Source organism: Ciconia boyciana, chromosome 2, assembly GCF_034638445.1.
Source record: "Ciconia boyciana chromosome 2, ASM3463844v1, whole genome shotgun sequence".
NCBI classification, from domain to species: domain Eukaryota; kingdom Metazoa; phylum Chordata; class Aves; order Ciconiiformes; family Ciconiidae; genus Ciconia; species Ciconia boyciana.
The window spans coordinates 92,907,602-92,930,992 of record NC_132935.1 but is presented as its reverse complement, the minus strand read 5'-3'; the positions used below and the strand labels follow the sequence as shown (position 1 = coordinate 92,930,992).

The window sequence follows — 23,391 nt, the reverse complement described above, 5'->3', positions numbered from 1 at the left end:
ATGTAACTAAGCAGCGCCAAATTATGAAAAAGGTGTTTGGTTTTTTTCCCCAGAGTCAAACTGAACTGAAAATTGTTTTAACTGCCCCTTTTTTTTTTTTTTCCCTAAAATGGGAACTGAACCACAACTGTTACATGAACCAAAGTCTTTGTTGAACCTAATCCAGAACTGAAGCAAAAAGGAAATACCTGATTATTGGCTCAGAATAATTGTTTAATGGAGAATTTGCCATAGGAAGCTCCCTTATCACATAACTTTACATTTCAAAATTCTGTATTTTTCATCTTGAACTGATTCAGAAATACCAAGGCAGATAAATAATTCTTGATCTGACCAAACTGAACTGACTTGAGTCAGAGTCAAAGAAAAATCAGATCTGAACCAAACCATTGACTGCTTCTTCATGCTGTTTTACTTGTTTTTTTAACTATTGGTATTTTTCAAGCACCACAAGCCCATGTTCTTGTACTACAGGAAACACATTTTTTCTTTCATTTTTAAATGAATTATATTAAACTTAGCAGTTTTTCCCACAAACATTATTTTAGAGTAAAATGGAAAAGGGTCTAAGCAAATATTTCCAGGTAGCTGCCACCTACATCATTACACAGTTGACTAGTTCTGGTTTTAGAAGTAGGGAATTATCAGGTCCTCTTAAAACCATTAACATTATGCTTCTGTCTTGAAAGCCTTCTGTAAAGCGCTCACCTTTTCAATACATAAGCCTCACAGTGCTTTGAAAAATCTGAATGCTCTTGTCATTAAACAGCAGGTTTGAAAATCTGATCAAGGCAACTGAGCTATTATTCACTTACCGGTAATAACTTTCTTTTTAAAATCAATAGAACCAGACTTAGAGTCAGAGCCTGTAAGCATCAAGATGCCTCTGTAAGTATTTGTAGGATCATGGCTATAATACTCTGTGTAATAAAAGGCAGAAATATTCAAAAAGAACTTATTGCTTCATGTGGCTGCATAAGCATTTCTTTCCAGATAGGCTACAGAATAATAAGAGGCATTTCCCTTTATCCATTGAGGATTAATCTTCTAATTTTTCCCCTCTTAGTACTCTAGAGGAAAAGCGTATTCTAAAAAGTGTTAAATCTTTCAGAGTTTTTTTATTCAATACCAAGCCTTTTGTATTAAATATTAAACTACCTGATTTTAACCAGTAGAAACAACATTAAGTTTTAATGAACCCTCATGTACACTATCAATTTGGACAATTTTGATTTATTCTGCTTTTACAGCAAATGTTACTGAACATACTAATTCTTTCATCAGACTTTCATGTACAGGCAGCCATTTTCAAGCATCATCCACATACTCACACACATGCATAATTTTGGAAAAAATGAATGAACATTCCCTGATGACTCTGTGGGTTTCTTCATGGGTGTTGATGCCTGGTTATCATTGTCTATAAATGTGACGGTAAACCAGATGATATCACCACACCACGAAACCCACAAGGAACCTGCAGAACCAAAGTGACAGGAGACATTTAACTTACTTGCAAGTAGACCAAAGTTGTGCAATAACTGTAGCACACTAATGAACTCAAACCCAGAATTGCTTCATCCCATGATTTCAAAACAAAGAGCTTATTTTTCCTTTAAGTGCAGTTTAAGATTATGATACTTTTCTTAAGAAAAGCATCATTATGAGACGAGTAAAAATTTAATAATGACCTGTTATTTATCGGTTACTTTTCTGACACTATTTTGGCAATAGATCTTGCATTCACCAGCACGACAAAAACTGTTGCCAGTTCTTTAGTAACACCAGCACTTTCAGAACTAGGCAGCAAAAGTAGCATTTGCCTACTGTTGTTACATGAAATAAAGCTTTCAAGTTCCCAGCCTGAGTTACTGTTACACCATTCTTGCTCTGTTTTTCTTAAATATTCCATGGTCTGTGGGGGCTATTAAATATGCTAAAAATAGAAGAATAGTATATGTGCTACACACTTTTTTGTGCAAAACTCAAACAGGTTTAAAGAAAAATGCCTATTATTTGCACTACATGCTCACTTTACTAGTTAAGGGACTCATTCACAGTAGCATCCGCACCTGAAGATGCAAACAAAACACAAGCTAGTTGGCGTCCATTGCATATGCTTTAAAGAAATGGACTTGAGACTATGAGAACATTACAACAGTGTTAGAAAACAGAGCATCTGAAACTCAAGGAGCACTGCAAATAGAAACCATGAACTAGAACATATCAAGGACTGTGATGCTGACCTGAAGGCAGAGACACTCCTAAATGTAGGAATGCCACCATTTCTATGAGGACACACCAAATATAAAGGAGACCCATGGAGCCACCTTCTAGCCCAGATGCATGACAAGCACATATAATTTTCACCAAAAGTCAGATGATTCAAATCACTACCTGGAAATCTCAGCGCATCTGGACAGGTTATGGCCCAGGACACACAGTGGCACACCATTCTGCTACTCAGAAAAGGAGAAGCGCATACATTGCCTAGTTTTAGACCTTACAGAGGGCAGAGAGGTTTGTCCATGATACCTGAATGGCTACCCCAATAGAGCACGAGAGCAAATCACACTACTAGCATCAGTCTATCCCATTCCCCTATTAAAGAAGAGACAGAACACTTCTGCCATCTCCTACTTTCCCTACAATGTACCTAGAGGATATCAAAAATCAATGCAAGAATTTAAGAAAAGGAAGTCACATTCCTGCTGAAAAACACGTTAAAATTAACAATTACTGGCCCGATTTTCAATGACAGGTGCATGCAATATTTATGCAAGCAAACAGCATGGAAAAAAGGAGTATTTGCAAACTCAAATGCCTCGTATGGTCACAGGATTGGCTTTGCTCAAGATTCAATGGCACTTCAGCATAAATGCTTAAAAGGAAGTATATCACTGGTATCATCCCTAACGAACAAAGCACTTAAGACCAGGGACAATTTTCAATTTACTCCGTTTTCAAGAACTATATAAAATTTGGGAAGTTTAAGGACTGTTCCTGATCTTTGAAGGTGCACAATGTCTCCATTTAGCTTGAAGAAGTGCAATAATGGTAACAAAAGATCTTGTAATTTTTTTTTACAGTCTGCAGCAAACAGAAACTCAGTGTGAGAGCGCATAGCATACCAGGCAACTCAGGTATCCCTAATAGATGCACACATGCCTACCAATGACTCAGAATATGGGCATGAGGTGGGGCTGAGAAGAGAAAGGTGTTACCAAGAAAGCAAAAAGAAGATTTATAACTTAAAAGCAACTGTTTCAAAAAGTTTTAAAAAGAAATGCAAAGTAAAATGTTTCTCTGTGTTACTGATGTTTTTCTCATGTTATCTGGGTTTGTTTTAAGTCCAAAATGAGCTCTGAATTTACCAGATTCACACTGCCTAGACTTGGGATTACTATAGGATTTTATTTTAAAGTTTCTGGCAAATATCATCAATCCACCTATTGATGGATATTGATGCAATGAATAAACACCTTAAATCTCTCTTAATGTAAGGTTTTTCATATAAATGAGAAAAAAAGGGATGTAAACGGGAGGCCTGAGTTGCTTTGCTGGACAATTCTTTTACTATTTGTAAATCTATTCACATTTAATGTCATGAAATCAAGCTCTTGCCATCAAAAATAAAAATCCATCAGCATTCCTGCAGCTTTTCTATAGCAGTGCTTCTCAAACTCACATGTCCTAGGGCAAAATTAAGAGAAAGTAGAGAAAACATGATATTATATTCTCTGTGTTGGCTTGGTTTTAATTTGTTTTCCCATACCAAAGAGCAACCCTGAAGGGTCTCATGGGGAACCTGCTAACTGCAACCCACAACCCTTTGTGTTAACAGCTATCATTCTATAGGGGTGAGATACGATAGAGATCAAAATACGCAACTGATATTGCAACATCTAAATAGCATGTGGTATCAGGTTTAATTACAATAAATACTTGTAAATTGAGAGTACTCATGCTTTTGGACATAGCTCTCATTTGCCAATTGGTGCCTAACAATTAAGTAGAACATATAACTAAATTTTAAGAGCCTATGAAAGGTAAATCCTTGAAAAGGAAATATTTTAGCATGGTTGGCATGCTGTGCACACATCAACAGTGTGGGAAACACATATAACTGACAGCATATACTGCTGTAAGTCCTTGTAACAGAGGTTAAAATCTGCTCAAAAAATACTTGCAGTTAGATGAACAAGACTGACACAAATCAGCAGTCCGTCCTGCTGTTGAGATTTTCAGCTATTTCAAAGTGACACAGGTTACATTTATAAACATAAAGCTTTCATGCACCCCCAGAAAGTACATAATGCATATAATGATCTGAAATCAAACTACCTATACATGCAACATTTGTCTGTGTGGTTTTGCTTTGTACTTTTAAACACACCTTTCTGGGAACTTTCAGTAAAGACTTAGTGCAATCAAGGCAGAAAAAAAAAATGTTCCTAAGTTCAAACCAAGCTCTGACCAAATGCACTAACCTTCTCTCTGACCTCAGATAAAGTAGCTTACCTTCCTATGACACTGCTATAAAATCCCACTATATGATGAATCTTATCAGAGGTGACATCTGATTACATTGCATTTCTCATTTATTTGTTTTTAATGAATCCTGAAGACTTTATTGAGGAATAATCAGTTGACATTTCCTTCTGCAGTGCTTTTTGAACCACTAATGGTGGAACTGTTTTATTGTGAATTACAGTCTCTCTTGTTCAGTTCCCCATATCTTAAATGACTGAGTGGGTTAATTTCAAATAACTTTCTCAGAACAACATGCACTTTTAATGGATCTTTTAATGGATTATTTTAAAATAATTTTTAAAATTATGCAAGACAAAGCAAGTAGAGGGAATTGTGAGCCTTTGGGAGAGCTATTTTAAGGAAATCAGGATGCATACTGCGGAGAAAATGTTTCAGATACTAAGATGGGCCTGGTACGTGTGGCAGTCGCTGTATACATACAAGCTGCGTGTATGAACCTGCTTTCAAGTTTCTGCACTTGATACATGATGCCCAAAATTTGAAGGTTGTAGAATAAGTCCTACAGAGTCTCACATACTTAGTAACATCTCTGCAGTGATACCCAGCACTCTAAAGATAAGTCCTAAGCAATTTCTAATGGGTGTTACTTCATACTCCCAAGGGAACACTGGCATCACTGATGTTGGGTTACATACTAGGAAGTAGACAAAGAAGAATTACACTAGTATGTCACACAAGAAATGTAAATATTTGAGAGAATTTATGCAAACAATCATAGTAAGACACAGGTCTTCAGAAGTTTAGGAAATAATTAGTACAATAACAATGAATAAAATACTAAACTTTCATTACTTATAGAATATCAACAATGTAAGATAGATTCATTTATGCGACATACCTCTTGCAATAATGATGCGACCTTTGCTCTGTGTGATTTTTTTTTTCCTTTCTTGCTTCTGACTATTTCAGAAAGACAATGACTTTATTTAAATTTGAGGGGAAAATGCAGGAGGAAATCTTAGTGACTCACGACAGAACAAAATAATCGTGTAGATGCAACTGCAAGAAAAAACGGCTCAAGTGACAAAAACAAGAAGTACAGAAGTGGTTGACTGTAGCTGAGCCTCCAAATCTGGAGAAACTGTAAACTGCAGTATGCTCTCTTGTCCTAGATTCTGGGTACACCTGAGCTATGACTTAACCGTGCTTCCAAAGGAGGTGTTATTCCCCAGCTAAAGCGGTTTCCTTCAGAAAGGCTCTCACATGCAGCAGCTTGGACTGAACTCCAACAGAGCCCTGGTCTGGGGGAGCAGCGGACTGGGATGTGTTTTTCATGCATGGTCTCTTATCCATCAGCTGCTGGGGTCTGAGATGACCACTGTGTTTCTATACCGTCTCCTATGCTCTCCCCTAATGTTCCAGCAGGGGCAATGGGATACTTGGGTTAAATGGACTTCTGGCTGAAACCACTATGGCAGTTCCGTTCTGACCTTCTGCAAACTGCACATTCACTTTAAGCTAGGTTGTAAAGGCAAGATATAAAATATAAAACTCCCAGTTCTTGCCTGTATTTCAGTTCATGTTCTCATTTATATATACGTAAAAAAACAGAATGGTCACATTTTCCATTGTGTTTTGCCAGGGGATAAATAAATGTAACAATGGGAAAAAAATAGGCAAATAGGCACATAAAACACATTATTTCTAAAAACCTTGCTACAAGTTTGTGCATTAACGAAGCCATAAGAACAGAGATACATGCTCTGACCACTCCATTTCCCATTGCTGACTTCCATATCTTGCATAACAGTTTATTTCAAAGTTTTGGGCTGATATTTCATTAGAGAAAAAAGTCTGCAAATTCTTAATTTAAGAAACTAACACTGATATCTGCTAATATAACTTCAGAAATGTTAAGAATTATATGGTAAGGTTTTCTAAATTTAGTAGTTTTGACATTTTGTAAATTGTGTGGATGCTCTGTTGTTTTGGGGTTTTTTTAGATAAAAAAGTTGAAATCAAACATGGAAAATAGCAAAAACTGTAATCTACTTTCTTCTCAACACAGTATAAGCCACAAGGGAGCATATGATTTAATGACAAAAAGATGCATCTGATAAGATAATAATTTGCTCAAGGAGAGATCTGGATTGCGAATGCAGCTGTTCCAAAAATCTAAACCCACAGGCAAGAAATTAGTTTTTGCACGAGCTATATCCGTAACTACTTAGATAAACTGGTGATAGACCCCAGAACAGTGCATCAGATAGAGAACTACAGAACCAGGGCTACTTCAAGATTGAAAAGAAAAAAAAATTAAGACATGGTAAGGATTCCCACAAACTATCATTGTGAAGACTGAATCAAAAAGATTTCAGTAATTAGACTGTTCAACCCAGCCTCTTCCTTCATCAATGACTCACTTGAGAAAAATATCTTTTTATATACTGATTCAGTTCATGTACATGATTGTTTCATTCTCATATGTGACAAGTTCCATGTCACTGACCTGGACTACTTGCATGCCGAAAGCTAAGGGCATGCAGAAATGTTCTCAGCCTTCAGTTCTTATTTCAGAAGTCTGGTACTGCTTTGAAAACACAAGCTTACAGAGGGAAGCCCACTTGTATTTTGGTGTGATTGCACTGCCTTCATATACCATAGTATTGGCTAGTACTGGGAAAGTGACACTAGAAGTTTAAGATTAAGATGACTTATTAGCAATATAAAAATTGGACAAAAAAATCTCCACATATTGTGATGTGCTCTGATCAGTACTAATTAGTCAGTATCAGGTTCAACATCAGCAGAATTAAGTGAATTCACTTATTTTGTAACATCAGATCTTTTTCAAGGGGAAAACACACGTACTTAGGTAAAATAGCAGAGAGGTATTACCTTGCAATTCTCTATTATTACAGTCAATATTACTGCAAATCCATCTGTACAAGTAGACCCTAATGCCCACATTTATCCCCACTGACATTTGACTGCATGTGTAGATAAGAAAACACCTGCATGGATCACTTAGCAGGATCAGTCTCACAGCAGGGAGAAAAAGCCAGTAAGAATGCATGTCTTCGGGACACTGCATGCTTTCTCTGTTGAAACACGCAAACTAAAAAGCATGAAATGATCTTGGCTGCTCTATAGCACACAACTGTCTGAGTAACTCCTTTTACATTGGCCGTGGTACCTTGCCATCAAGTTTTCAATGTGCTAGGCAGACGATCCCTGATGATACTAGCCAGCCTGCATTCTTCTCATCCAGCAAGGAGTCAGCAAGACACAAGCAACACTCTGCTGACTTTTGCTATTCAGGTATATTCGTGAGTATTAAATGAAAGAGACATAGCTCCGCACTGAAAATTTTACATACTTACGTCTTTCGCAGGCCTAAACTTACAAAAAGAGCACCAGCAAAAGCCCTTAGTATTTCCAATGGTTTTAGGTTGACCAAGCTCCTCTTGCACAGAAAGCGTGTAAGGAGACTAGCAATTAGTCTCCTCAACCAAAGAAATGAGAATGGGAAATCTGGCAGATTTTGGCTACATCTCTTTATAGGAGACGCAGAAGAGCAGCTGTTACAGTAGAGATTGCAGGGATTTCTTGTGAAAGTCGGTAGCAGATGTCACCATCTGCTTCTGCCTTCTCTGTGAAATAGAGGCAAAGGGGAGACTGAAAGCTTGTTGAAAAAAAGGTAACAACAAAAAACATACATTCAAAAGATACCCAAACGTATTTACAGTGAGTAGGGGAACCTCTTACCCCCTTCCCCCGGCAAACCTGTGATCCAGATGCACAATAAAAGCAAAGAACACTCCCCATCCTCTTTAAATCATAATTTCTTTTCATTTTAATCTTACTACATGTACTTTGACAACATTCAGCCTGCAATCTAACACCTAGCCATTTCCTCCCCGGCTGAAAGAGATCACAGAAATGAACAGTTGTATCCTTTCCCTCTGGCTATACAACAATGGTCTGACGATAACTGCTTTACCAGGGTTGGTATCAGACAAACAAAAATTCCCTACTGAATGATCTATGCAATGATGTCATGTGTGGAGGCAAAGTATTTATTACTTAGGCAAAAAAAAAAAAACGGAACAAAAAACAAACAAAACTTCTGTTGCATTGTGTCAGGAAACATGCTGTACATGTTTGTACATCTTGGCAGATAAAGATCAGATGAGGCAAGCAATGAAGTGGTTAACCAAATCAGAAAGTTATCTCAGACATCCAAAGGCACATCTTGTAAACCTGAGACAACTTCTTACACAGAACTGAGGAGAAAAAAAAGAAGGGCTTGTCTGGTAAGAAACAAATGACACTGTCAACAAGTAGTTTGCTTTCTCACTCAGAAAAGAAGGCATTAGTGAGATCCAGAGCCCAACAAAAGAACAGGAATCTTTCCAATGGTGTAAAAAAGGCTTGGATCGAGCCCCAGCTTTCCTGAAAACTAGACTTGCTAATTGCCTCACTCTTCCACTGTCAAAACTGTCATCTCACTAAACAGAAATATCATTCCAATATTGCTATAGGGCAGACATTTCCACACTGGTAATACTGGGAGCCATGTTCAGCCACCACCAGCAACTTGGTGGCCACCACCTGCCCCATTTGGTATCCCATAATGTTGTCTTGCAGGAAAAAACAAACAAACAAAAAGATGCAGCATTCTGGGAAAGTTTTTTAGGTTTTCTTTTGTTCCTTTGTTTTTGGAAAGAGAGGCGACCTTGTAGCTTACTACCCCTGTAGAGAGCATTTTGCTTTTCAGCTAGTGTCACATTTAGACAATAAATAAGCTTCAGAAATGGAAGTTCTCATTCTCTTTTGGTATTGCCATAAATCAGGAAACAATTGAGCTATACCTGGATAAAACTGATGAAAGTAACTGAAGAAATCAGCTTTAGCACGGTATACTGCTAATACAGGTCTTTTCCCCAAAGCAAGCAAATTATGCTTATCTTACATTACCAGACCATTACTAGAAGTACTATGCCAGACCCTCAGCTGGCATAAATCAACATGACCCTATTCACTTCAGTGCAGCTGTGTTGATTTATGTGAGCTGAAAAGCATGTACTGGTCAAAAAGTGACTATTTCGTCTTATAAAACTATTAAAGTGACTAAGAAATGAAAGGCAGTACATATAATATAAAGAAAAAATTAGAAAGGAAAGTACTACAGAAAGGCTAAAACTAGATGTATATTTTATCAAGATTAGTCTAACATAGCCATTCATTTTACTCCATATGAGATTTTAGATAATATTCTCTGTTGTTAGATACACATGTATTTCTTGAGTAGGGACCCAAGTATTTGTGCAATTTAATAATGCTGTACTATTCCCAAATTAAGATGTAAGGCTCAGACAGTGGGTTCAACCAACCTGGAATTTATCACTGGTGTTTTTTGTAAAGTCACCGTGGCTGTCATAACATGAAACATCAGACTTAAAAGCAAGCCCACACAGCAAACTTAAGTGTTCAGACTTGCAGTACGGTGTCATATCTTAAGAACTACTCCTGTTACGGTCTTTGTCTTATAGAGCAAGATAAAAGTAGAAAATCAAACGAGCTTCTCAAAGCCAGCACTTCTCTCAAGCCTTGGTAATTTTGCGAAATAGGAAACCTCTCATATTAGACTTAAGCACTCTTTACCCTTATGAATTCTGTGTAGACTTCCCTATTATTATACAGGCTACACAAGATTAACTACTGGTGCTCCTTTCTGACTTAAACCCAGGAAGGATAAGGAGAAGAATTAGTATTCTGAAATAAGAGGTGTACATTCCTAAGTTCCTTTCTCAGGGAAGCAGCTCTTGAGATTAGACAGTTGTCATTTTCACTAGGCTCGTGTACCGCTGCCCCAGCAGTATAATATCTGAGCACTATATCAAGAGAGATCACAAAGCAAACTCTTTACAATTGTCTGTTCAATTCAGTCTCAGTGACCAGCTGCTAACAGCCACTTGGCAGACAACCGCAATTCATCATCCTTCACCATGAGTACTGGTACTTCAAATACAAATGCTTCTATGTTTGATCACAGTCCACAACACAGGCTGCCAGGTACCAAAAATGCATTCTCTCCATCCTTACCATTGCCTTACAGAGTAACATACCTCATGGATCCCTGCCTACAAGAAATACTAGGATTTGTCTCTTCACAGTCTTTCCCTATAAATACATTCACTCTAGGAAGCTTACAGAAATTTTCAGAAGTATGACTACCAGTTCAGATATGGGGAAAAAATATACACTGTCTGCCGGGACAGATCTACTCTGCACCTCAGCAAGCAGCACTGCCACAACCTTCTGCTCTCCACGGATCCCCGGGCATTATGTTTTGTGTGGACAAGATGCACTTAGTATCACCATCAGTGGGCTGTTCTATTCGATCAATTCAGTGTAACACTAAACCAGCTGGAATAATGGTAGGGAATATTGGAATAAAATATGTATTGGTTTATTTAGGTATCCCTAATCTCTGAAATCAGTAGAATAAAAGAAAAAAAAAGGCAAACCATAAGGCATTTTAAAACTTCCATATATATTACCATCTCTGCATAGCAATTAGAAATCCCAGTTAAATCCTCTTTTCCTCCCAAAGCGCCTTTGCAGTCTTCAAAACATTAGGAAAATGACGAATGGCTATTAAGAAACAACCTCAAAACTACTTTGTTTCCATTTTCTTCTCCGTATAAATTTTCAGACTTTCTCCCGTAAAAACACTAAGCAAATGGCAGTGGGCTGTGGTTACAGGTGCTTTCATGGCATGTAGTCCCGCTAAGGTGAACAGAGCCAACCAAAACTGTTTCTAAGACAAGACTCCTGTTCGTGGCATAAGGGGCTTAAAACTGCACCCAGCACATACACACAACCAAAGGTACACCCTGAGACTTCACAGCACAGACTTGGGTTCTCCAGGGGACATTAAATGTGTTGAAAAGAGACTTCAGATTGGAAGCTCCATTGCAGCAGTGTCAAAGCTGGAACAAATGTCAGAGGGATCAAAATAGCCACGAGCACTGAACGTCTCCTCCTTCAAAATGGCACAAGCCTATAGAGAAGCAGCACAAATGGTAAATGTGTTCCTATGATTTCCATCTCATCTTGTAGCTCCTTAGTGTTACTAGAAATCATGCTAAGCTAATATTTGTCATTGCATATTCCCTCATTCTTTATGTTGGTCAGAATGTTTTAATTGTGTAGTATTAGAGCTTCTAAATGAAACAATCTAGTGAATTTGATTCTCTTTTAATTTTGAACTTGTACTGTCATCTGCTCCAGTGAAGTGATGCACCAACTTCTACCACCAAGTATGTGATGCACCACTTACTGTACATGCTGCCTACCCAGTGTACTATGAGGTTTCGCAGCTGTGACTCCCAAAGACCAAAATCAATATTTAAATTCTATTGACACCAACTCCTTTTTTCTCCTTTTTTTTTTTTTAAGCAGAGTTGTAATTATGGTCTATTTTATATTTGTAAGTATGATTAAAATTATTATATTTTGTGCCAGGCTATAATTTATATAATTGCATTCCTGTAAAATGTGAATTTATTTTTCTTTTAGAAACAGACCACAATAAAAGGCTTCTGCACTGAGAATCCAGTTTTCTGTGTTAATTTAAAGTTTAATTTTATAGTGTTTTCTACAGCCACAGTACTTTAAGGGCAGAGGAAACCTGTCATTGTATAAGAGACTTTTAATCAACTGTGCACTCTTGCTCAAACTAAATACCAGTATTAATTGTTCATAAAGTACTGCAAGAGGAAAAGGGATGATTAAGTGGAATTTAAGCTGCATTGCTATTAAGGATTAAACAGAAAGGCATTTTAAAGCCATGTGTTAAAAGCCATCTTGTCAGAAGGTATGGGCCATAATCCACAAATTTTTCAAAATATACCAGGCTGTACTCATTAGTCTTATGAATTTAGAGGGTCTGTTATTTCTGTCTCTTAATTTGACGTTTACATGCAAATAAAAATCTTGAGTACAAGTCACACCTGAAACGGCATCTGTTATGCAGTTGCCCACCTAAATGCTTAGAAAACCTGTCTTTTAATGTGTCATTTTAAGATTTTAGCCTTAACTTATGATCAAGAGGGAAAGAACACTCAGGGATGTTATGATGTTATTGCAGTCGCTCGAGAGCGCTGATACCCAAAATCAGATACACAAGCCTCCCTTCGGCATCAGAGGGCTACAAAATGGAATATGATGCTTGAAAGGGAAAGCTGCTGTTCTGCAGGCTCTGAGACTGCCGGGGGGCTGCATTAAATGCCGTGAGCAGGCTACGAGTCATGACACTCTCCCTACAGAATTTTGGCAAGTTTAAATGAAACCTGTGGATGCACTGTTTCATTTTTCCGGTCAGATGTACGCAAAGTTGGGAACAGTTTCACATGGATTTTCTAACCTCTCCTGGGGCTTTCGTGATTGAAGAGGATGCCGTTCACAGCAAAGAGATTGTAGGCCTCTCTGAAGTTCACCACAATCCAGTAGGCATACAGTTTTGCTGCCCCTACAAAAATAATTTTAAAGTGTTACATATATCCTCTCTGCTTATACAAAGCTCAGACACACATACACATCTCTCTCACACGCAGGGTGAAGTCCACATTTCAACAGCGGAGTGCGTTAGAATTTGATTCATTCCCTATATGTGTCACATTTCATATGGAAAAAATATCCAGCCCAATAAACAGCAGCTGAATGGGAAAATACTCCTTTTCTGTGCAGCCTCTGAACTGGCCAGGAAGTGTTAGGGCGCTTTCTCACTTGTTTTCTTATGCATACTCAAGCATAGCACTTTTTCTTTTACAATATAATTAACACAGCCAGAGCGTGTGAAATACGCCACTGTGGTGACCTCTGCTAATAAAAAAAATATTACTTTGGAGGAATAAAAGCGAAAATCTGGTGCCTTAACACTCAACTTGATTTGAAACTTTATCACTAAAGTCCTCCATGCACATTGCTTTAATAAGTGTTTCAAATTTCATGCGAGTTCATGAAGGAAGAAGTGATCTCTTGGGAGTTTTTCATTTAGGCAACGAAAAATATGAAACCTTATCACTTCAGTGGTATCTCACAACCCTTTGTGAAGGAAGAGCCACCCTTCCCCCGCTCTCTACAAGAACTCTCTACCTCTGAGCTGAATGAACATGGTCTTGTGAAATGAGATGCTAATTTCCAACCCCCGGGCAATGGCAGCAAATACTTTTTATATAGTAATTCATAAAGGTATGCCTCTCGACATGTCTAGTCACTTTAGCTCTATCGTCATTCTAATCTCACACCCAAATGATTTCAGCCCTGAGACATGAGCGGGGAGAACGGACAGACAGACACCACACACACCATCAGCGATCCTCACCGTAAGGCGATCTTGGGTAAAAAGGGGTGGTCTCCTTTTGCGGGATTTCTTGCACTTTTCCAAAAAGTTCACTGGTGGAGGCTTGGTAGAACTTCACAGAGTTGATAAGGCCACAGGTCTTAATAGCATCTAGGAGCCGTAAAGTGCCAACCCCATCAACGTCAGCAGTATATTCTGCTAGGTCGAAAGAAATCTTAGGGAGAGAAAGAAATAAAAAAAACCATCAATTTTACTAGGAGGACCAGAACATGCTGTGATCATGTACAACCAAAGTAATACATCACTTGTCACAGAACATCTAGACACTTCTGTACAGAGTAGATGCTCAGTTTACAAAAGTACCCTCAAAGGATTTCTAAGAATAAACAAGTAGTTCCATAAATAGCAGAACCAAAAGACTGGTGTTCCCTGTTCTCTCCCTCAGGATTATTTTCCCATGTGAAGTAAGGGGTAAGCCTCCCCACAGTGGGAGCATCATCAGGCTCTCTCTCATCTCCACGCTTGCCTATTTTCACAATATTCACTTGGGCTTAATATCTTTGACACACTTGAATTTGGTTAAAATTGCCCAAAATACATTTTTAAAAAGATATTAGGTTAGACAGACAGCATGACAGCATAAACATGCATTAAACAAATCCACAAACTTTAAACAAGGTGCAAAGTTTTACAATTTAAACACACATCAAAACGGAGAGAAGACTAGAAATATCTGCTATCAAATAAGACTCCCAACCCCACCTGACTAAGGTGTCCCAGAGCTGTGGCTTTTACACAGAGATTATGGGCATGATGAAGTGGGAGAGCAAAGGGTGGAGGTATCCAAAAGAAACCTGACATCTCCTCCAGCTGACATATCCTTTGAAGTATGATAATAAACTCATGCACGCTGCTGGGCCAAGACTGCTCTTTCTCTCCCCACTCCAGTAGTTCTCAGTTATCTTTATGAGGAGCGTGATTGTGGCATAGGCCACAAGACAATGCTTGAGTCTAAGCTTTCAGAGTGTTTCAAAAATATATTAATTCTATTCCTTGCAGTTACAGAAGAAAACTAAAAACTGGGAAAAATAAGCTGACGGTAAGAGATGTGTTGTGGCCACCTAAATCTGCAAGCAGGAGAAAAAACGCTCAGAAGGGAGATCACTCGGCTTGTTTGGTGGGTACAGCCTGGTTGTTTGGATGTGCTGGTGGAGCTCCTGGATTCTGAAGAATTTTCTCCCACTGGTGCTCATCCCAGAGGCATGTTCCTCCTTCCTCTACATCCTCTCTCCAAACCAGGGATTTTGCTTCCGTATGCCAGTTTTCAAAAAGATGTTCCCTGTTTATACTGCCAATGTTATAAAAAAGGAAAGGGGAATGGATCTTTAGAGCAATCTCCTCCATCGACCTGACCCACGGAAAAATTACTCTACCTATGTCGCCTCTGGCTGATGATTGACTTTCAGGAACGAGCTCTAGAGTGATGGCAATGGTTTTTTATACGTTGTTTTTTTTATATGATCTAGGCTAGAGGTTAATGAGACATTACCAAAGTCAGATAGTACAAATCTATGATTCCCCCCTTCATTAGTCTTCAGTGATAGGGTAACTACTAATGGAGTAGAGCGTAAATGACCATAGCTGGACAAGCTGAGCTATCACAGTGAAACCTGTCATTTACCAGTTATTTTTTCAGGCTCTCTGCAGATTCAGACAGATAGCCCTGTATTAATTTCTCCTATTAAGCCACTTTCCTTATTCAGTAATCACTAGAGGTTTAACGCTTATTTACATAGCAGATGAAATAAAAATAATTAGATTAATTTGAATTTGCACTTATGGTTAATTTAATACAGGTGTGAAATAATCTAAATTGTGTTACTGTGCTCCAAAATAAAAATGTTCTCAAACAGTTTTGATCTGAAATAGCTAATGGTATAAAGAAAAAGAAACCTTACTTTTTATTTTTTTCTAACCAAAAGAAAAAAAAAAGAAACCTGATACTTTGGCTTCTTAACCTGGTATGACCCAGCTGAAATTGAGCACTGATCTACTGAGAAGTGCTGAGCATTTTTTGTTTTAATCCATTTGGCACAAAGTGACAGCCACTTAAGGTCTCTCAGCTTCGTTGTCACAGTAACTCTTGGGAAAACATCTTAATGAATAGGTGCTACAGTCAATAATGCACTAATGAACATAAATTAGTATATTTACCATAAGGCTAGCACCTTCACATATTCACAGTAACATCCCAGCTCTCTAACTAAAGGCAAAACACTTACTAATTGTAGCAGAACCAGGAATTTATCTATATTAAGGTATTGATTCCAACAAATAATCTACTAAAAACATCACCCCAAAATGCAAATCTTAGCTTACACATTCTCCTACAAAGTAAATGGCACATGTAACTGAGGTGGTCTTAAATCAGAGATCCCAGATTATAAAACCTCTTAACCAGAGCAAGCAATGAGCCTGCGGCAGCAGCACTGGGAACTGCTCTCCCTGGCTGATGCAGAGCCCAGTTTCACAAGAGATGCTTTTCCCTATTGCCTTATGAATGACCTCAATCTTCACCTAGAAAAATCACTCCCTGGGGTGTGAGGTAATTGTGCCTCCACACTGGCCGGGTCTGAGTGTCCCCAGGCAGAACCACCAGCTTCGTGCCTGTTTGGTGGTTTTGTAATGTGGACTATTGTTCACCAGGGACAGGACTGAGACCACTAAACCCATTTCATTTTGGAGTGCAGGTTAGACTAGAATGGCATTCATGAAAATAAAAAGTGGTTTTATCCACTAAAACCTCCAACACCAAAAATGCTGGACTGTTAAGACACTGTGCAGTGTAGGGGCAGTAACATGGCAAATACAGATAAATGCACACTGGATTTTAATTTGATTCTAATTCAAAGTTAACAATGAAAAAGAGTTTTATAAAATACTGGATTGATTCTGTAGTTAAAAATGAAGCAGGGCAGAGCAGGAAAAGGTGTTGAGTTATCCATTACCACATTATTTCCCTCTCCTTATACGTGTTATTTTGTGCAAGACCAGCATGAAGAATGGAGTAAAAAAAAAATAAAAATGCAGGGACCTCATTAAGAGGTATGTGCAAGAGAGAATTGACATGCATGCACAACACAACAAAAAGACCAGGGTCTGAGTTATAGAAACCAAATACAGAATCAGATTCAATAGATGTTACTCATAGAAATAATCTTTGCTGGTGCACTGAGCTCAGTGGGACTACCTGAGAGAGTGAAAACTTCATGGAAATGATTGCAAAGGCAGGTGTATGAAGGCTAAAAACAAGCCTCACTTTCTGAAAAACATGTACCGAGTGGAAAAAAGAGCTTAGATAATACCTACAGATGAGAGTTTTCAAACAGCCTAATTTATGACAACTATCTTAAGTGCCTGAATTAGGAAGCTAATCTCCCTGTAAACCAATAAAGACGGTGGTGAGTGAGAGCAGAAAGCCTAACGGAGATGCTTTTGATCATGCTTTGGAGAAACTATATACACACTAGGTTTTTTTAATTTAGCTACATAAGATAGATGCTCCACTACAACCTAAAAAATCCAAACCTATCAGTTACTGTCAACTGCATAAAGCCATCCAACTAACAACTTTTTTTGAAGACAACACCAGGAGTTTTCATAACAACTGGAGCAGGGAAAAGAAGCTTCTTTGTCTGGCAGAAACTTTAAACCTGAAAGTTTTCTTAAAGAGTACTGAAGGCACGGATCCAATACTTCTTTGCCCTCTTTGGACAGACTTGTGACAAAGGGAAAGCATGACATACCAACAAGACAGAAATTGCCTACTTGGAAATGTTTGTTTGAGTGACCTTGGCACTCCCTTCCCATGTACAATGGGGACACCACGCTTTTGCAGTTGTCATCATTGATCTCTGGAGATACTGTGAATGTATACACTTAAGATGTGTCTATTTATTCCATTTGATAGGTAGTGATAACAGTGTGTCATTAGAAGTGGACAGAACAGTAGGGAAACACTTAAATCCTTGGTCAAAAGTACTTCAGTTCCAGGTTTGCAGTTCCTGAACACCTTGCAGAATTGCCTCTAAGAATACTAAAAGGAATCCAACTCCCTATGTACATGGGACTTCTATATACTGAGTATCTTCACTGCTGGATTCATCCCTAATGTACATTTCAAATACATTCTTAAGCAAGTAAAAATTTCCACAGCAAGGCCTACCCATAGGATGATAAAATTTTCTTGAGAAAATAATAGTTTCATTAGTTATAACATTCGTGGAATCACAGGACACAATACGAATACACTGAACCATGTTATGTCTCTTCTTTCACATGGCTCCAAGAATTACAATGAGTTTTGTGAAGTGGTTTCTACCTTTTGAATTTGAACTCTTATTCCCCCCCCATTTCTTTCTTTCTTTCTTTATAATTGCCAGATTCAATCTCTACAAGAAATTTGAATTTAATAGAGCAATGTTTTAAATATGATGTTTCCCAACTGATCATTCAAAACCAAGCTTAGCAAGGTCTTTAACGAGATTTAAAAGCTTACTGAAAACTATCTAAATGAAAACATATGGGTCTTACCCTCCACAAGAACACATTCCTATCATGTCTATGAGTACTATATACAAGCCTGCAGACTTAATAATACTTGCTTCTGACCAATGTGTTGTCAACAGTGCTGATATTCTGAAAATAAATATCAATTTAGCACACATACAGGTTTGGCTTTCTGAGATATTTCATCTCTGTTTTGTCATTTGGAACAATCCAACAGATGGGCTGCAATCATATCTACTATTAGCTTTCGACCAAAAATAGTGTGGGCTAGCAGCATGTGCTTCAATGCTCTGCTAAATAACGATTTGAAATTTCATCTCCTTCTTACAGCCTTCTCAGTTTCAGAAGATGGGATTTCTGGAAGGCTGGTGTTATGCGAGGGAAGCTTATGTGAAGCCCCAGGAAGAAATAAGATAATATAAACGTAAATTATTATTCTTTCACTGTAAAAGCAAAGGTGGCTAACCTAACTATAAGATTAAAATAAGCATCTTTGCACTCTTGAAGAAACTTACAGTAGATTCTTTAGATTTATCAGAGTAGAAGATATGTATCAGGTCTCTCTAAGCATTGAGGAAGGTTTACACCTGAGAAGCAAATCACAAAGCGGAAAAACTGCTCAGAAATGTTTCAAGTCTCACAAGTTTCACAGTGGTTACTTTTTTGTATTCTTTAAAATCAAGTCTGTTTGCTTGGAATATTCAGTGTGCCTTCCACTGCCAATAAAAACCACTGGGATCACTTATATCATCTCAGTAAACAAACTGCTCAACCCCTAGGAACAGGCATGTAAAGCATAACATTCCAGTTGCTAAATCTAATACATACTATGGGCCAAGCATTCCTATAAAGTCCTAACACACTGGAAAAAAAAATCCTAGGGATTTTAGGAAATCTAAAGAATTTGGGGGGAGCTGGGAGGTGTCAAGAGGGTGGGGAAGAACCTATGTATCTACAAAAATGTTAGGTAACCTTCTAGGACAATATGACAATTCCTCTTCCCCCCAACCCCTTAACTCATAATGAATGCTTAACTCATTGCCCTCTCACCCAATAAAAGAAGTAGTTGAAAGATACCAAAATCCCCCAAACAACTATGTATTTTTTGTTATATAGAAAAATAATCAATTCAATAGCTCTGAACTGCTTATTATTAAGCAACACTCTTGATATCTTAAAGTATCTTAAAGCCCTATTCAACTTCTTAGCTAAATAGAAATTGACTGAAAAAATAAGGACTGAAATTCTGGATAAAAGGAATATGCCTTTTGTAGATTTATCTTCTTTCCTATTTCTTTCCCTGTTCTCTCATTAATAAAACAGAAAAAAGAAAGTGATCTGTATAAAATTAGAGTAATTTGACAACATGATTGTAAGCAGAGAATTGTCAAGGAAAAAGTTTTATAAGTGGAAGCAGAAGTCAACATTTTTCCCTAAAATTCATGTTAACCCAAGCCATTCACAATATTGCTGCAGCAAGAGAGCTTGGATAACTTGGATTTTCATTACTCGTGATGCAAAGGAATAAGCAGTGCAGCTGATAAAAGATGTGCTTCTCTGCCAGTGCTTACGTTGAGGTCCCAGCGGTTGAGTTCCACTGCAGCTCTATCATACTATGGATTGCAGGCTGAGTTAGCGGAGAGACTTCTTGAAGTGGTTAGAAGTTTGGTTTTGATATCAGTGGGCCAGTATTTCACCTTCACCTCTAAGTGTGAAGACCCAAACCAAAGTGCAAAAATAAGCTATTTGCTGTTCAGGGATCTTAAATGATCCTTCATGATCTTCATGTTCTATAACCTGCCATAAACCACAACAGACTGTGCTTCAGGGACCAGCTCAGTCTCATACAAGTAACCCCAAAGTGGTTTTCATTACACACAAGAAAGAGGAGTTTGAATGTAAACCTGTTCACTGCCCCAAACACACACACATGCCTTTGCACCTGCAAAAGGAGCACAAATGAGGGGTGAAGCAGAGTTGAGTTCATTCATGGCTCCCCACCATTCATTTCTCCGAGTATATTGAGATCTGGGAAATGTGTGTGGGGAAAAAAGGAGTGGGATGAAGCAGAAGCCTCACAACAAAAGTGTACTTCTCAGTCTGAAAAAATTATTCAGGATAAGAACAGAGGCAAAACCATGCATCACCTTTCACTACATCCCCAAGGGTCAGGCACTGCAGAATCCAAAAGTAGCTATTACCTTTCAGCTCCATGAGCACTAAAAAGTTCATGAACAGCTAAGTTATACTGCTATTGCCCACACAAGATACAACAAGAGTGCTGCTAGACTGCCTGAAGTCCCCAGCTATCTTTCAGTTGAACTACCCTGCAACAGAGATTTCCTAAGGGGCAGCAACTTTCTTTGCACAGCTGAAATACTCAACTATTAGGGGCAAAAGGCCCCCTAACATACTCCATAGTGTATGTTCATATAGCAGCTTCTCATGGTTTGGCTTGGGTAAGTCTTCCTTATAACTCTCCTCCTGATTAATTTCAAGTTCTTGATGCAAGCTCTCCAAAATAATCTTCAAAGAGAAATAGCTTGGCATTATTAAAACAGGTTTCCTTTTTCCTTCTTATGAGTAAAAACTACTACTTGCTTTTTGCTGGGGGAAAAAGAGGAAAAAAAAATCAACCCGAAGCAGAGAATAAGCATGGAGAAATACTCCCTGAGTAGTTAAAGTTTTATATTTATCAGACTAGTGGGGGTTGATAGTTGGATTAATTATTCAGTTTCTTTAAAAAGTTACTCCCCCTGGCAAACTGCAGGTGCGGTTGTAAATCCAGCTCACGAGGTCATCATGTTCAGCTTTGCCTCTAAAGCAGCCCACTGGTATATGCCTGACCAGTTAACAGGTATGGAAGAACCACCAGTTGCCTATTATTTTCAAAATGTTGATACCACAATCCTTAAATTGGAGTATCCATTCTCCATTTTAATAAAACAAAGTCTCTTACATCCTGTACAGTTGTCTTGGACATTGACTATTGATTGAAAGGTCTGTTTTGGAACAGATCTCCAAATAGAGGTAATTTGTAAAGTGTTTATTCTTCTGCTTATTGACTAGCTGATTTAGTGGATTAAGAGAATTTAACAGACTGGATTAAAAGAGAGTTGCCCAGAGACAGGTCAAAAGGCAATGGACACAAGTTGAAACATGAAAAATTACAATTAGATATTAGGAAAAAAAAGTTCACAACTTGGGTAGTCTAACACTGAAACAGGTTGTGCAGAGAGGCTGTGGCATCTCCACCCTTGGAGATACTCAAAACTCATTCAGACGTAGCCCTGAGCCACCTGCTGTAAGCTGGCCCTGCTTTACAGAAAGAGCTGCTCCAGATGACATTCAGAGATTGCTGTCAAACTAAACTATTGCACAGTTTTAAGAAGACAGGGAGATGGGATTACAGCAGTGTGTTTCAATGTTCAGACATGTAGCACCATCCAACGAGCAGACAGTGGGTGTACAGTGTGCAAAAATGAGGCCTGGTCTTGTAGAAAATCAGCGATTTCTACTGGGGGAGTGGAGAGTTGTTCACAGCAACTTTTTGGAGGCACATAGTCCAACTTGCTATTCATCATATCTCCTCCACAGAAGAGCTTCAGATAGAGGAATGCTCAGATCTGATAGTAAAAAAATACCAAAGTGGAGGAGGAGAAGGAGGAGGGATATCACAGAACATGAGATTCAGTATGGCCATAAACCTTTGTCACAAAAATGTAACCTCCCCATTAGTTTTGCTTATCTTCTCATCCATTTGTTATTAATTTGATGGAACTGGGGAGTTGTCAGGGTTATGTGATGCAAGGGATTTATCTTGCAGAACAATCTCCAACCCACTGTTCAAAGTCTTTAGTTTCAAATTACAGAGATTAGAAAAGAGGCTTTTAAAAAAGAAGCTTTTGAAAAATAAGCGTTGATTCGTTATTCCTTTTCAGCACGATTTTGTTCAGGGATAGTTTCAACAATATACACATTTACTCAAGTTTTTAAGCACAAGGCACATGCAGCAAAGTCAGGATGGGTTTTGATGTTTCAAATTTTGTAGCTTCAATGGCTAGTGACACTGTAATACCCTAAAAGCTTTCTTACATACTGAAGTCCAGCTGTGCCAGAAGCTTTAAATGCTATTTAGTAGAAAGACAAAAAGAGGCAACTTGCAGAGTCACTAGAGAACATTCAAAGGAAGATGTAAAAAGATAGCCAATTAATTTCGCTTTATATGTACCAGGGGAATAGGGAGCTATGAATAAAATGCATGCAGGGAATGAAGTCACTTTGAAAGAAATAGCACCATTTTTACTCACTTTCACATATAAAGAAATGAATGTAAAACATACAGGTTGTTTAAAATTCTAACATGACAACTAGGTTATAGTATTGATACTTTTTTTTTTTAACTTCTGACGCTTTTTTAAAAACTTTCATCCTTGCTTCCTTGATGCTTTCAGAACACGTAGAAAGATGCTCTGCACAGAAGTGATAAAAACATCATCACAAGCAAAAAGAAAGAAACAAACCCCACAAAAACCCAACAAACCTTCACTGCCTATCTGCTTTATGATTTTGATAGACTTTCAATGGATGGCAAGACAGATATTGAATTAAAGCAATAATCTACTATGGCACAGCTTTGTTGACAACAGTCTCTCCTCTCTTTGCCTTCCTAGCCAACAAGACTGCAAAACATGACTGAACACAATGGACCCTCCCAAATGTTGATACAACTCCTGTGTTGCCTAGAAGCTAGAATTACTCCAATGCTTTGCAAATGACTACCTTGTCTGACTCTCCTGAAAGTCCTACTGACGTATAAGGTAAAATCTCCCTAGGTTTATGGGCCCTGCCAGAAGTCTTGCTTTTTCAACCAGAGAAAAATTATATTTTTTCAGTATTTATTATTTATCACTTAAAAAGATTACTTCCCAGACTGCAATTCCTCATGCCAAATG

The 23,391-nt window shown here is 38.1% G+C and overlaps 1 protein-coding gene across 2 annotated transcripts in view; it reads right to left on the bottom strand.

Moving 5' to 3' along the window:
• Positions 1-23,391, bottom strand: part of GMDS (GDP-mannose 4,6-dehydratase) — a 429,522-nt gene that overhangs the window by 245,618 nt on the left and 160,513 nt on the right. For both annotated transcript variants that reach the window (XM_072853190.1, XM_072853191.1), the window contains 2 exons: positions 13,889-14,081; positions 12,929-13,033 (listed from right to left, as the gene is read on the bottom strand). In XM_072853190.1, the coding sequence (XP_072709291.1) occupies positions 12,929-13,033; positions 13,889-14,081 (298 nt within the window). The remainder of the gene's footprint in view (positions 1-12,928; positions 13,034-13,888; positions 14,082-23,391) is intronic.